Source organism: Ailuropoda melanoleuca, chromosome 6 (genome assembly GCF_002007445.2).
Source record: "Ailuropoda melanoleuca isolate Jingjing chromosome 6, ASM200744v2, whole genome shotgun sequence".
In the NCBI taxonomy this organism is placed as follows: domain Eukaryota; kingdom Metazoa; phylum Chordata; class Mammalia; order Carnivora; family Ursidae; genus Ailuropoda; species Ailuropoda melanoleuca.
Genome location: NC_048223.1, coordinates 70,858,433 through 70,873,169, shown reverse-complemented (window position 1 = coordinate 70,873,169; position 14,737 = coordinate 70,858,433). Strand labels below are relative to the sequence as shown.

At 35.4% G+C, this 14,737-nt stretch overlaps 1 protein-coding gene across 3 annotated transcripts in view; it reads left to right on the top strand.

Annotated features, from left to right (window-relative positions):
• CTNNA3 (catenin alpha 3) overlaps positions 1-14,737 on the top strand; it is a 1,722,523-nt gene that overhangs the window by 1,197,298 nt on the left and 510,488 nt on the right. For all 3 annotated transcript variants that reach the window (XM_034662590.1, XM_034662589.1, XM_034662591.1), the window contains one exon: positions 8,560-8,716. In XM_034662590.1, the coding sequence (XP_034518481.1) occupies positions 8,560-8,716 (157 nt within the window). The remainder of the gene's footprint in view (positions 1-8,559; positions 8,717-14,737) is intronic.

Here is a 14,737-nt window from a genome sequence, read left to right as displayed (position 1 = left end):
GTTAGCCAAGTTGTGAATAGTTCTTGAAGGAAATTAAAAGTGCCATTCCAGTGAACACAAAAATGATAGAAAGTGAAACAGCCTTATTGCTGATTTGGAGAAAGTTTGAGTGGTCTGGATAGATCAAACCAATTATAACATTTCCTTAAGCCAAAGCTTGATCCAGAGTAAGGCCATGACTCTCATCAATTCTATGAAGGCTAAGAGAGGTGAGGAAGCTACAGAAAAAGTTTTGAAGCTAGCAGAGGCGATTCGTGAGATTAAGGAAAGAAGCTGTCTCTATAACATGAAAGCGCGAGGTGAGGCAGCAGGTGCTAATGCAGAAGCTGCAGCAAATTTTCCTGAAGATTGAGCTAAGATAATTCACAAAGGCAGCTGTATTCAACAACAAAGTTTCAATGGAGGCAAAACAACACTATATTGGAATTAGATGTCATCTAGGACTTTCATAGTTAGGAGAAGTCAATGCCTGACTTCAAAGTTTCAAAGACAGGCTGACTCTTTTGTTAGAGGCTAATGCATCTGGTGACTAAGTTGAAGCTCATGCTCATTTACTATCCCCCAAATCCTAAGAATTATGCTTAATCTATTCTGCCCATGTTCTGTAAATGGAACAACAAAGCCTGGATGACAGCATATCTGCTTACATGTTTTACCCCAAATTTAAACCCATTGTTGAGAACTACTACAAAAGATTCCTTTCAAAATATTACTGCTCATTGGCAATGCACCTGGTCATCCAGAGCTGTGATGAAGATATACAATGAGATTAATATTGTTTTCATCCCTACTAACAACCATTCTGTAGCCCATGGATCAAGGAGTAATTTCAACATTCAAGTCTTACTAAGAAATATGTTTAATAAGACTATAGCTGCCATAAATAGTGATTTCTCTGATGGATCTGGGCAAATATTTGAAAACTTTCTGGGAAGGATTCACTACTTGAGATGCCATTAAGGATGTTTGTGATTCATGGAAAGAGGTCAAATATCAACATTAACAGAGTTCGGAAGAAGTTGATTCCAGCTCTCATGGATGACTTTTAGAGGTTCAAGACTTCAGTGAAGGGCATTACTACAAATGGGTTAGAAATAGCAAGAGAACTAGAGTTAGAAGTGGAGCATAAAGATGGGACTGAATTGCTGCAATCTTTTGATAAAACTTTAACAGATGAGTTGCTTATTTTTTTCTTTCATTAACTTTTTTTAAAAGTTAATTCCAGTAGTTAATATAAAGTTATATTAGTTACAGGTGTACAGTATAATGATTCAACAATTCTATACATTACTCAGTGCTCAGTGTGATAAATGTACTCTTATTCCCCTTCACCTATTTACCCATCCTCCCACCCACCTCCCCTCTGATAATCATCAGTTTGTTCTCTATAATTAAGAGTCTATTTTTTGGTTTGTCTCTTTTTTCTTTGTTCATTTGCTTTGTTTCTTAGATTCCACATATGAGTGAAATCATATAGTTTTATTTGTTTTTCTCTGTCTAACTTACTTCACTTAGCATTATACCCTCTAGATCCATCCATGTTGTTGCAAACGTCAAGATTTCATTCTTTTTTATGGCTCATCAATATTCCATTATATTTCATTCCATATATGTGTGTATATATATACATACACACACACACACACATTCCATATATATATATATATATATATATATATATATTACATCTTCTTTATCCATTCATCTATTGATAAATACTCGGATTGCTTCCATAATTTGGCTATTGTAAGTAATGCTACAATAAACATAGGGAAGTCATACAACTTTTTGAATTAGTGTTTTCATGTTCTTTGGGTAAACACTCAGTAGTGGAATTACTAGATCATACAGTGATTCTATTTTTAATTTTTTGAGGAACTTCCATACTGTTTTCCACAGTGGTTGCACCAGTTCCCATACCCACCAACTGTGCACAAGAGTTCCTTTTCAAATGAGTTGCTTCTTACAAGTGACCAAAGAAAGTGGTTCTTGAGATGGAATCTACTCCTGGTGAGGATTGTGTGAAGATTGTTGAAATGAAAACAGAAGATTTAGAATATTACATAAACTTAGTTGATAAAGCAATGACAGGGTTTGAGAGGATTGACCCCAATTTTGAAAAATATCCTACAGTGGGGAGATGCTATCAAACAGCACCACATTCTATAGAGAAATTTTTCATGAAACAGAGTCTATTTATGGAGGAAACTTCATTGTTGTCTTACTTTAAGAAATTGACACAGTCACCTCAACCCTCAGCAACCATCGCCCTGATCTGTCATCAGCCATCAATATCAAGCAAGACCTTCCAACAGCAAAAACATTATGACTCACAGAAAGGTCAGATAATGGTTAGCATTTTTTAGCAATAGTTTTTTTTTAATTTAATTTAATTTTATTTATTTTTATTTTATTTTATTTTAGTTGGGGGAGAGAGAGCAAGAGTGGGGTAGGGGCAGAGGGAGAAGCCGACTCCCCACTAAACAGGGAGCCTGATGTAGGACTGGATCTCAGGACCCTGGGATCATGACCTGAACTGAAGGCAGATGTTTAACCAACTGAGCCACCCAGGTGCCTGTTTAGCAATATTTTATAATTAAGGTACATACATGGGTTTTTGTTTTTGTTTTTTAGTGATAATACCATTGCACACTTACATTGTAGTATAAATAGTCTTACAGTTTGCACTGGAAAACAAACAAAAAAATCATTTGACTTGTTTTGTTGTGGTTGTCTGGAACAGAACCTGTAATATCTCCAGCATATGCTTATATGGTTAAACGACTTGTGACAAGGATGCTAAGACCTTTCAATGGATAAAGAGCAGTCTTGAACAAATACTACTGGGAAAACTGGATATCCACATGTAAAAGAATGAAGTTGGGGGATGCCTGAGTGGCTCAGTCAGTTAAGCGTCTGCCTTCAGCTCAGGTCATGATCCCGGGGTCCTGGGATTGAGTCCCACATCGGGCTCCTTGTAGGGAGTCTGCTTGTTTGTGCACACATGGTGTGCTCATTCTCTCTCTCTCTCTCACAAACAAATAAAATCTTTAAAAAAAAAAAAGAATGAAGTTGGACCCTTACCTTGCACCATATTCAAATATTAATTCAAAATGGATCTAAGGCCTTGATATAATAGCTAAAACCGCAGAATTCAAGAAAACCTAGGGCAAAACCTTCATGATATTTAATTTGGTAATGATTCCTTGCATATGACACCAAAAACACAGGAAAGTAAAGAAAAAATAGATCAATTAGACTTAATAAAATGAAAAGCTTTTGTGCATCAGAGGGCACTACCAAGGGAATAAAAATGCAAACTACAGAATGGGAGAAAATATTTGCAAATCATATATCTAATAAGAGATTAATATCCAAAAAATATTTTAAAGTGTCTAAAACTCAGCAACAAAGGAAACAATTCAATTTAAAAATGAGCAAAACTTTCAAATAGGTATTTCTCCAAAGAAGATATACAAATGGCCAATAAGCCCATGATAAGATGCTTAACATCATTAATTATTAGGGAAATAAAATCAAAACCATGATGAGATACCACTTCACACCCATTATGATGGATATTATTTTTAAAAAGGCAGAAAATAAGTGTGGGCAAAGATGAGGAGAGGATGGAACTTTTGTGCATTGTGGAAACGTAAAAAGCTGCAACCATTGTGGAAAATAGTATAGTATTTCCTCAAAAAATTGAATATAAAATTATCATATGATTTAGCAATTTTATTTCTGGGTATATACCTAAAATGTTTGAAAGCCAAGACTCAATTACATGTTTGTAAACCAATGTTCATAGCAGCATTATTCATGATAACCAAAAGGTGGAAAAACCCAATTTTCACCAACAGAAGAATGGATAAGCAAAATATGATATGTACATACAGTGGAATACTACTCAGCCTTAAAAAGAAATGAGGTTTTTACACATTCTACAACTTGGATGAAACTTGAAGATATTATTATATGTGGAAAAGCTAGATGTAAAAGGTCAAATATTGTGATTCCATTTCTGTGAGGTATCTAGAATAGTCAAACTTGTAGAGAGAGAAAGTAGAATAATGTGTTTTAAGGACAGTTTATAAATATAGTAATAACTGTGACTAACATGCTTAGTGTACCAACTTGCAAAAATGAATAAGACATAGACCCACCTATAACAGGGCTCATGTGAAGCAGACACGTGTACAAACAATCAGGCAATACCACAAGTATTTTGTTATATGAACAAAGAGCTTTTAAAACACAGAATACAGGGCCGCTTGGGTGGCACAGCGGTTAAGCGTCTGCCTTCGGCTCAGGGTGTGATCCCGGTGTTATGGGATCCAGCCCCACATCAGGCTTCTCTGCTATGAGCCTGCTTCTTCCTCTCCCACTCCCCCTGCTTGTGTTCCCTCTCTCGCTGGCTGTCTCTATCTCTGTCAAATAAATAAATAAAATCTTTAAAAAAAATAAAATAAAACAGAATACAATTCAGTTACCTGGTTATAAGGGATAGGACAGATTTCACAGTATATAGTAACATTTCAGCAGAGATAGGAAATATTTCCTCAGATGGACCAGAGCAGGAAAAAGGAATGGAACAAGGATGTTAAGGTTTCAGTTGTAAAAGCAAAATCATAGAGGCGTAAAGGTCTATGGTATCACCAGGAAATGGAGCTTAAGACAGTATGGCTGGAACATTGGCTAAAATGGGGGGGGGTAATTTTTCCAACACAATGAACCTTAAGTAAGGGCCAGCATGTGTAGGTTTTTAGACTGTGATTCAGTAAAATGGAATTTGGCTTTTATTTTTAGTCAACTAGGATTCTAACAAAGGTTATCAGCAAGGGAGGGTCACTTCCTCATTTGAGAAAGAAATGAGTTTGTGGTAGGGAGAATGGCTTGGAGTAAAACTGGAACTAGGTAGCTATTTAGAAGGCCACTAAAATAGGCCTGTTAAGATATAATAAGCTCCTGAAGTTAAAGAGACTCTTTCTGACGTGAGCTGACTAGGTGATTCACAGGGTCGGGGGTGATTCTGACATGTACACATCTCAACCATAATCTGAAGAAAAATGCCTCAGAAAGCAACATCATGTATTTCATTCACCTTTAGTTATGCACGAAGAAGACTTAAGAATTGTCTTTTTTTTTTTCCCCTCTAGAAATATAGCTAAAATGCTAGGAGTGTGACATTGGAGTGAAGATTTCTTCTGCCTTAAAGAGGGTTAGTGAATCTCCTGAATTTTGTCTGCTTTTAGATTTAAGCAAAATACCGGGAGAGTCAAGTTGGATAAGGTTTTCTCATAGTGTGCACTGTTGAATCAGATAAATTGGATCAGAAGCAGAACTGAAAATGTCCTTACAAAATATACCCTGTCTTATATTCATGACTCCATATTTCCACTGAGGGTTCCACACCAGTACTTTACAAGTATGCCTTTCTGTGAAGGCATAATTTCAGCACAACTACATGTGTACACAGTTGTCCAATTGCAGGGACAATGAAACACCAGAGACCAGAGTCGTTGCAGTGTACACAAACGTACATTGTAAGTTAATAGGTTAATAAAACTCTAAAACTGAAGTCAAGGAATATTGCACAGTAGTTATTTCTAAAAGTAGTGTGTGTTTCCTTAAAATTCAATGTGTTCCTCTTTCATAAAAAAGAAATAAAAGGAGAGAATATCAACATAATATTTTCAAGCAACCATTTTCTCCCCTCCTCTACCTCTAATAATTCGTTGAAAGTCATTTAAGTAAGGTGCAGCCTTTAGGTTACTGAGCAGAAATGTTTCTTTTTTATTCTTATTGCCATCATATTTTGGTGAAATCTGAATCCTGTGTCCAATATTCTGCTACACCATCAACTCCTGTGTTCCAGATCCAAAAGCTGTTTTAGTCCTCATTATTCTTGACTCTCCTACAGCATTTAACTTTTTGAAAACATTTTTTTCCTCATCCGACTCTTTAATACCTTTGTTTTCTACTTCTTTCTTAATGATTCCTTTTCTCATCTTTATCACTTCCAGTTTATATTTTCCTTCTATATGTTGGAACTTTCCAAATGTATGTTCTCTTCTTCTTACCACTATCTTCTTTGATTTTCTTCCAACTCTATTACTGTTTCCTCTCTGCTGAACATTCCCTAGGAGGTGAGGTTAGGTCGTGTCTTGCTTCTAACCCATTGCACGTGTTATTGCCCCTTCCTTAAAAGGATATCACCACATACTAATTTCTACTTATTTTTCAGATGAGTCCTTTGGGACACCTTTCTTTATGGAGCTAGAAACCTCTCCCATGTGTTAACAGGGCATGTCGTGATACTTTCACAATAGCTGCCATGTTATAGCACTTACACACATGACACTGGTTCTGAGAATGAGACTGCCAGGCCAGTAGCATCATTATCACTACTGAATTGGGAAATGCAAAGTATGAGGCCCCAAAGTACTTCAGCTGAATCAGAAACTCTAGGGTGTGGCTCAGGAATTTGTGTTTTAACAAGCCCTCAGGCTAAAGTCTGAGAATATCTGGCATGTTACACTTGCCTGGCTTTTGGCAGATTTCCCTACTTGATTATGGCCTGTTTTAGAAGTTATGATGGACTCTCGGGGGGCCTGAGTGGCTCAGTCAGTTGAGTGTCAACTTTTGATTTCGACTGGGGTCTTGATCTCAGTGTCCTGGGATGGAGCCCCACATGCAGCTCTGCGCTCAGCGGGGAGTCTGCTTGAGATTTTCTCTCATCCTCTGCCCCCCCACTCCTGCTTGTGAACTCCTGTACTCTCTCCCAAATAAATAAAATCTTAAAAAAAAGAAGAAGAAACTATGGTGGAATATTTTTTATTGTGATGTCAGTATCCAGGGTAGAATCTGCTATATTATTGCTACATAAGACTAATTTGTTCCAATGCATTGACATATTAATGGATAAACAAATGACAACCTTGTTTATGAGCTCCAATTCCATATCTCAGGTAACTGTGTGATTTGTGTGGAGAGCTGAGTCACTTCAAAGCCAACCTAATAGGAAAGTTGACATCTAACACCCCTCATCAACACTGTCCTCTCAAACAATTTTTGTTTCTAAACCCTGACTTACTCTTTTTAACTCTCTGAACTCTCCTTCTCCATCAATACTAAAATTATTTTCCCCATTAATCATGGAAAAACCTTAGTAATTGTGGTTCTTTGAAGAATAGCTTCACTTATTCTGAGGATACAGCTAAAACATTCACCATTAAAAAATTTGAAAAATTCAGTTGTACACACAAATAAGTAAAAGTCACTGGAAATTCCACCCCTCTGGGAGAGCCAATGTTAATTGGTGCATGTATTCCTTTAACTTTTATCCCTAGCATATTTGCATTTCAGTGTTTGCTATGGAGCATACTGTTTTGTAATCTACTGTTATTGTACTATATTGGATGTATTTTCATGTCCTTAGAAAGTATTTTCCACAGATTTCTTGATAGTTGCATGGTATTTTTGGCAGTAATTGACCTATCCTCATCCTTCCTTAATTAATTGGAAGTTCTGTCAAAACCTTTTCATTAACTCCACCCTTGCTGTCCAGGCTCTACCTTTCTCCTGTAAACTATTTCAGTAGTCTTCTATGCCAGATGAATTATTCTAAAGCTTAGTTCTGAGCAAATTGCTCAAAAGTCAGAATGATTCCCCAGGGCCTTCCAAATAAGGCCCCAGTCCTGAGGAGGACCGTCAAGGACTCCTGTTGATTTCTTCTGCACACCCAGGCTCTAGGTGAGACTGCTCACCGTTCTTGGAACATTTCCTCTAATTTCTCTCCTTTTGAATTTTGCCACTTCTCTGTGCTACCATTCTTTTCCAATAGCGATTTTACCCAAATGGCCACTTCAATGTGAGGCCTTGCTACGATCACCAACTTTCTGCCCTCACTACTGCTCCATTCCTTATCCCTCTTCTTATATTTTTTTCTCCTTCATTCTTATAACTATCTAACAGACCATATAGTTTACTTCTTCAACTTGCTAATTGCCTCTGCCTTAACTGTAATAAAAGTTCCATGAAAGCAATGATTTTTACTTTTGTCTTGCTTATTGCCATATCACTAAAATCTACAACAATGCTTAATACATAAAGAGCACTCAGAATATATTTGAGATAATGAATGAATGAATGAAAAAATTAATTAATTAATTAATTAATAATGAATATTTACTGGCAAAATTCTACAAGACCTCAGGGAAGTGAAAGCTCTTATTCCAGTGCTTTGCATATAGTACACATTCACAATGGAGTTGTGCAATGCAAAGCTCCTTAAAGGCAGAGACCAATTATCTTTGTAGCTCTTACAGTTCTTAGTGCATTAATACTCAATAAATAGTTCTAAAAATAATTAAATTATTGCCGCAAATAAAATTAAATTCTTACCAAAAGCAAAGAGGGAGTTACATACAAGGGCATTTTACCATTTTCTCTGTTGTTTAAGATGTACGTATTTCCTTTTTTAAAGAATACCTGTTATCTGCACAATGCCAACTATGCCCAAAGAAATCACTATGTAAACGTTCTACATCTTTGCAGATCATTAATGCTGCACTTGCTTTGGCTGCAAGACCCAAAAGTCAAGTGGTCAAAAAAACCATGGAAATGTACAAGCACACGTGGGAAAATCATATCCATGTCCTCACTGAAGCTGTAGATGACATTACGAGCATTGATGACTTCCTTGCTGTATCCGGTATGTTTTTGATCTTTTAATTTATACATTTGCTCTTGTCAATTTTCTGAAACAGGATAATTCTGAATATAATTAATTTTATGCAATATAATGAGACTCTTGTTAATGATCATCTTTCTTGAAGCAAAGTACTGCTATGTATGATCTATTCTAGGTTAATGAGCCTTATGCCTTGTAATCCTTGCAACTCAACAATTTACACTGTGTCTCTAAAAAAAAACTCCTAATCATAGACAAAGCATAATTGAAAATAGTAGCTAGAAATCTTAGGTATTTTCTGGCTTTTTGAATTAATAATAAAAAATACAATTCCCCCTTTAATATATTTATATCTTTTGATTTCTCTGCACTTCTTTTCCAACAGAATTTTTCTTCACTAGAAAATTTAGATAGATAGACAGACAGACAGACAGACAGGAAAACTCTTCATTGCTTTCAGATACAATATGTACTTCAGCTTCCAGTATATGTATTTGAATAATGGTGATCTAAATAATCAAATAAATAAATCTAAACATTTGACTACGTCAGTCACAGATGGGCTTGAGATTTCATGTCAAACCTAAATGTTTTTTTATCACATAATACAATAGTATAGGATAGGATTATGAAATTGCTCTCATAAAGCCATACTCTCAGAAGCATAACTCAGGTTTTGATTATATTGTTATAGCAACAAAGAACTAAATACTTCTTAATCCTTTTTATTTTCTTAAAAATTAAGTGTCTCATTAAAATAAATTACATTTTTGGGGCAACTGGCTGGTCAGTCAGAAGAGCATGCGACTCTTGATCTCAGGGTCCTGAGTTTGAGCCCCACGTTGGGTGTAGAGATTACTTAAATAAAAACTTTTTAAAAATAAAATAGATTACATTTTTTTCCTTTTTTTTTTTGAAGGAGACTGGAATGTGGTATTTTTTTTATAAAATGCATATTCCCATTAATTTTTTTCTTTTTTTAAAGATTTTATTTATTTATTTATTCGACAGAGATAGAGACAGCCAGCGAGAGAGGGAACACAAGCAGGGGGAGTGGGAGAGGAAGAAGCAGGCTCCTAGCGGAGGAACCTAATGTGGGGCTCGATCCCATAACGCCGGGATCATGCCCTGAGCCGAAGGCAGACGCTTAACCGCTGTGCCACCCAGGCGCCCCTCTCATGAATTTCTAACATCATTTTATCTTTTAAAAGTTTCCTGATGTAGTTTATCTATCTGTGAAACTCATTACTTTCATGCATGTATATATTCTCATCTTGAATGATAGTTCTGGAAACTTGAATGATAGTTCTGGTGTATTTTCATGATACATTAATGAAAGAAATGTGTGGTAATTATTTTAAAATTGTTTTATTTCTGGAGAGCTGAAATTTGAAAATAATAGAAAATGTATGGGTGAAAATACTAACATCCCTTGATCTCACTATTCAGAAAAAACAACCATTATCTGATTTATTTCCATCCAAATTTATATTATATATATAAATTTATGTTTCTAAATAATTGTGTCATGCGGTATATAATAAATATTTGGCTGAATTTTCCCACATCATTATACATTCTTCAAAAAAAGCTGTTCTTCTTTCATTAGCATTTGGATAAATTGCAGTTTCAACTATTATAAACAATGCTGTATTAAGCATATTTTTGTCTATTTGCTGTCTTCTTAGTATAGATTTTGTGTGTATGTGTGTCCAATCAACATCTTATATTGGGGAAATCTTTGGTTTAATTATTAAATGCTATATTCTGTTTTTTAATTGGTTCTTTTGGTTACAAAACAAAGAAACCTGCTCACACTACTCTATGTAAAGGCAGTTTCTTATAGGTTTACTAATAACACAATAGGGAGAACCTCCTGAACATATCAGAGCAAGAACTATAATTGGCCTGTCCTTGCATGATTAGAGCTGAGGGAGCCCTGAGATCTAAGCAAATCCGTAGGTCCTTAGAGCAGGAGCTCATGCTGTTTCTTTTCAGTGCTGGATTAACCTGACCTCCCAGCCTTCTCAGTCTTCTACTTTCTGTGAACAGCTTTAGCACTTCAGCATGTTTTGCCTACACATAACAGAAAACTCATGAAAGTTGCCTAAGTAACTAAAATCTTTAATTACCTCATGTAACTAGATGTTTAAGATAGTTGATTCTAGTCTTACTAGCCGAAGCAAGGACTTGGATAGGAATAGTCAGGATATGTGAGGAAGAGTATTTTATCACTAGCATTGTTTAGAATTGTCAGTACAGGATAATAATTAAAAAGTGGATTAATATTTAATGTGTTTCATTATTGTTTTAAAATTCTCTACAGATAATGCACTCCATTATTCTATACCCAGGGTGAATTGTTCCTACTCTCTTGCCCTTTGGATGCTCTAGCTGGTAGTGGGCTAAGGTTATTGATGACCTATGTAGACATCTCTGGATTCTGTTGACCTTCCCTCATGGTTGCATCTCAGAACTGACATTTCAAAGCATTGTACAATACCACCTAAAGCAGGTAGGCAAGGTAGCTTGTTGGCTTCAAGTTGTCAGGACAGAATCTTTCCTGGGTGACTTCCAAAGGACTTTGTCTTATGTGTCATAGGTCAAAACTTGTTCCTGTACCTATGCCTGAACCAACTCCTGGCAAAAGGAAATGGGATTTCCGTGATAGGCTTAGAATGGTGAAAAATAGTTCATAACTAACTGGGGGCCAGAGGAAGTGGAGTCCTAATTCGTAGCACTTCCTGATTTCTGTGCCATACGTACTGCCACATTGGCAGGTTTTAAGATACCAATGTGATGTCGCTGAAGAGATGCATGGAAACACCTCTTGTGAGTTGGTGTAACAGATTCTAGCAGACTACTGGGCTTAGAACAGTCATAATTCAACCTTTCTGACTAATTACTTACAATGCAAAGAAAATCAGAGGTTTTATGAGCAGAAAAGAAAGAAAAATGACTGTTGACTAGACACAAAAGATGTCTACCCCAGGCACTCCTTCCTCAGGTTTCTGTGCTTTCATAAACTTACCTTGTATTAGTTTAGCATTGATGATTCTCATTACATCATAACTTTCAACATCTGTTCCCACAAATAATGGCATCTTTTCTCAGAATCTTCTACTGGCTTTATATATACATCTTCTTTAGTACTAGGCTAGAAGTCCTAAGTCCAAGATCACAGGCCAACCAATGGATGGGTTTCTTTATTTCACATAGCTAATCATGCTTCAAAGAGCTGTGATGGTGGCTGTCACAATCTGGCAGCTTTCGTGTGGGGGCAGATTGTCTTAGAAAAAGTTGCAGATGTGATTAGCGGTGAACAACTTCTCTGGTGATACTTTATAATGAACTTTCAGAAATCCTGTTTGTACTCAGACTACTGGTTCCTCCGTGTGCCAGGTAGAAAAACTGACAACTTAGTTCATGTTTGTGAATTACATAGAGAATTATATTTTTATAATTTTTATAAAATAATTTCCTCTTTGCCTTCGGCTCTTTCAGTACTTGATAATAATACTCAATTCTTTTTTGTTTTCTTTTATAAGAAAAAATAATAGAGGCCCTGAAAAGATTCCCACTTTTCTTCTGAGTCAGTTGTGAAAATTTGGGGATTCTCAGAACATTAGCTTGCCACATTAAAATATAAACAAAACTTAAAACGTAAAATCAGTGAGAAAAGATTCTTTTACTTTAAACTATTATTTTATTGTCATTAGCAAAGGTAGGGATCACCCTGGTAAAAAGTTTGCATTATAATAATGTTTTAGAGTGATTAGATCACCTAATATTGACTAATAGGTCTTGAAATAATACCAATGTATTTTATTTAACTAGTGATATTCCTAATATAGAAATATCATTGATGATTTTTAAGTTGTATGTTTATATAATCACCAAATTTCTCATGATATACAGAAGTCAAAATACCAACTTTTAGAAGCCATTTTTTGCATTATTTTGTTTCATCACATACATAGAAAACTCTGAACATAAGTACAATCAGTTTTTTTCTCAAAAAACCATAAGGGATATAGCCACTTCATCAATTTATTGTATATTTAAAATTTTTATGTGTAAAAATAAAATGAAACAGTGAACCAAAACCCACTTTTAAAATCAAAGGGATGTTTGGCAAACTAATTTCCCTCACATTCAGTTGTCCAACAGAGGCTCTTTTCAGTTTAATGTTATTTATGTAATACTTTCAGTATCACCTTGCAAGTAATTAGAAAAAAAATTTTAAATGCAAAAGTCTCCAAACTTTTTGTCCCATCACTGAGTGTAGGACTTAACCCTGCACCATTTACTGTTCTTTGTTTTTGTTTTGTTCTTTTTTTTTTTCACTCTCTGAAAATATGTGTAAGAGAACACTTGTCAGAAAGTTGCTAGACTGAAAGATTCTTTGACCATATCAAGGTCTATCTTTCACATAGACAGAGGATATTCCTATGTGAGGAGATTTGTGAAGCTCTGTCTTTCCAGCCTGCCAAGATGCCTGAAATCCCAATATTAGTTATCCACATGGGAAAATAATAAGTTTAAAGTCTCCATTTAAGATGCAAATTTGGGAGAGGAAACATATTAACACATGCCTCAACTTTTTGAGTCATTGCATTAATGACTCATAGTGAATTGTAACCCCAAGGAACTAAGTTCAGAAGAAATAAACTTTGATAGAAGAGGAAATGATTTGGACCATAAGAACTATTCAACAATTACTAAGAATTGACTAAATGTGAGGGTTTATGAAGATATGAACTTTTTTTCATTTATTCATTAATTCATTAAATATTTACTACATAATTTGAAGCGCTAAACCCTACAAAAGTTCCTTGGGATTGAAGAAGGAGTTAAAAGCGAGCAGAAGAGATAACTTGTAAGAAAGCTGTGATGATGGGGATTGGTGTAGGGAAGGGACCACGTGAGGGATGGAGTAACAATGACAATGGTTTGGAATTTTCTAAAAGAGAGATTGACCACTTATTGATTAGAATTAGCACTGTTGTTCCCTTATTGTAAAAGGTTTTCTCATTTTAAAGATAATATCATATTGACTCTCAGTGAAGTATAATGTTGAAGGATGCTTGGAGATCTCTTTTACTCCATGTTCTAAATTTCTTTTTTTTTTTTTTTTTTTAAAGATTTTATTTATTTATTCGACAGAGATAGAGACAGCCAGTGAGAAAGGGAACACAAGCAGGGGGAGTGGGAGAGGAAGAAGCAGGCTCATAGCGGAGGAGCCTGATGTGGGGCTCGATCCCATAACGCCGGGATCACGCCCTGAGCTGAAGGCAGACGCTTAACCGCTGTGCCACCCAGGCGCCCCTACCATGTTCTAAATTTCTAATACATCACCTTTGCTCCATATCTCCTGCCTTCACCCCCCAGTTCAAGCCAGTCTCTCTTACCTGAATTACGATCTGGTTTTTCTACTTGAACCTCCTGCTTCCAGAGCTTTGCTTGAAGGCTTTCAATAGGTATTTGCTGAATGAATAAAAGTATTTATTCCCCTTTTTAATTCTGTGCAAGATTAATTTGAGGTTTATGTCTTATGCTTTGAACAAATATGTTCATCTTTGGAATAAATAGTTTAAGAAACCTTCAAATTATGAAAAATAACTTTAAGCATTAATCATCACAATGTTCTGTGATCTTGACTTAGTGACACAAACATAACTCTGATGCTATTTTCAAAAATGTGCTAACAGAAGCCTCCGTTCATGACATTGTGGTAAACGTGATCTTTGGCTTCTAAAAAGTTTTATCTGAATCATTTGACAAAGAAAAATGAAAACAAAGACTTACAATTTTCTTTCAAAATTAATACCAAATAAACACATAATATTAGTAAGATCAAAGTGCTAAATCAATTGCATACAAACTAAGCACTCTTAATACTCAATATAATGATTATGAAATAAGTGCTGGGACTAAAGGATGACCAATATAGTATATATCTATGGAAAGATAAGTTATATAATAATAATAAATTATTTATTATACATTCACTTATTAATCTCTTCAATACATACTATTTAA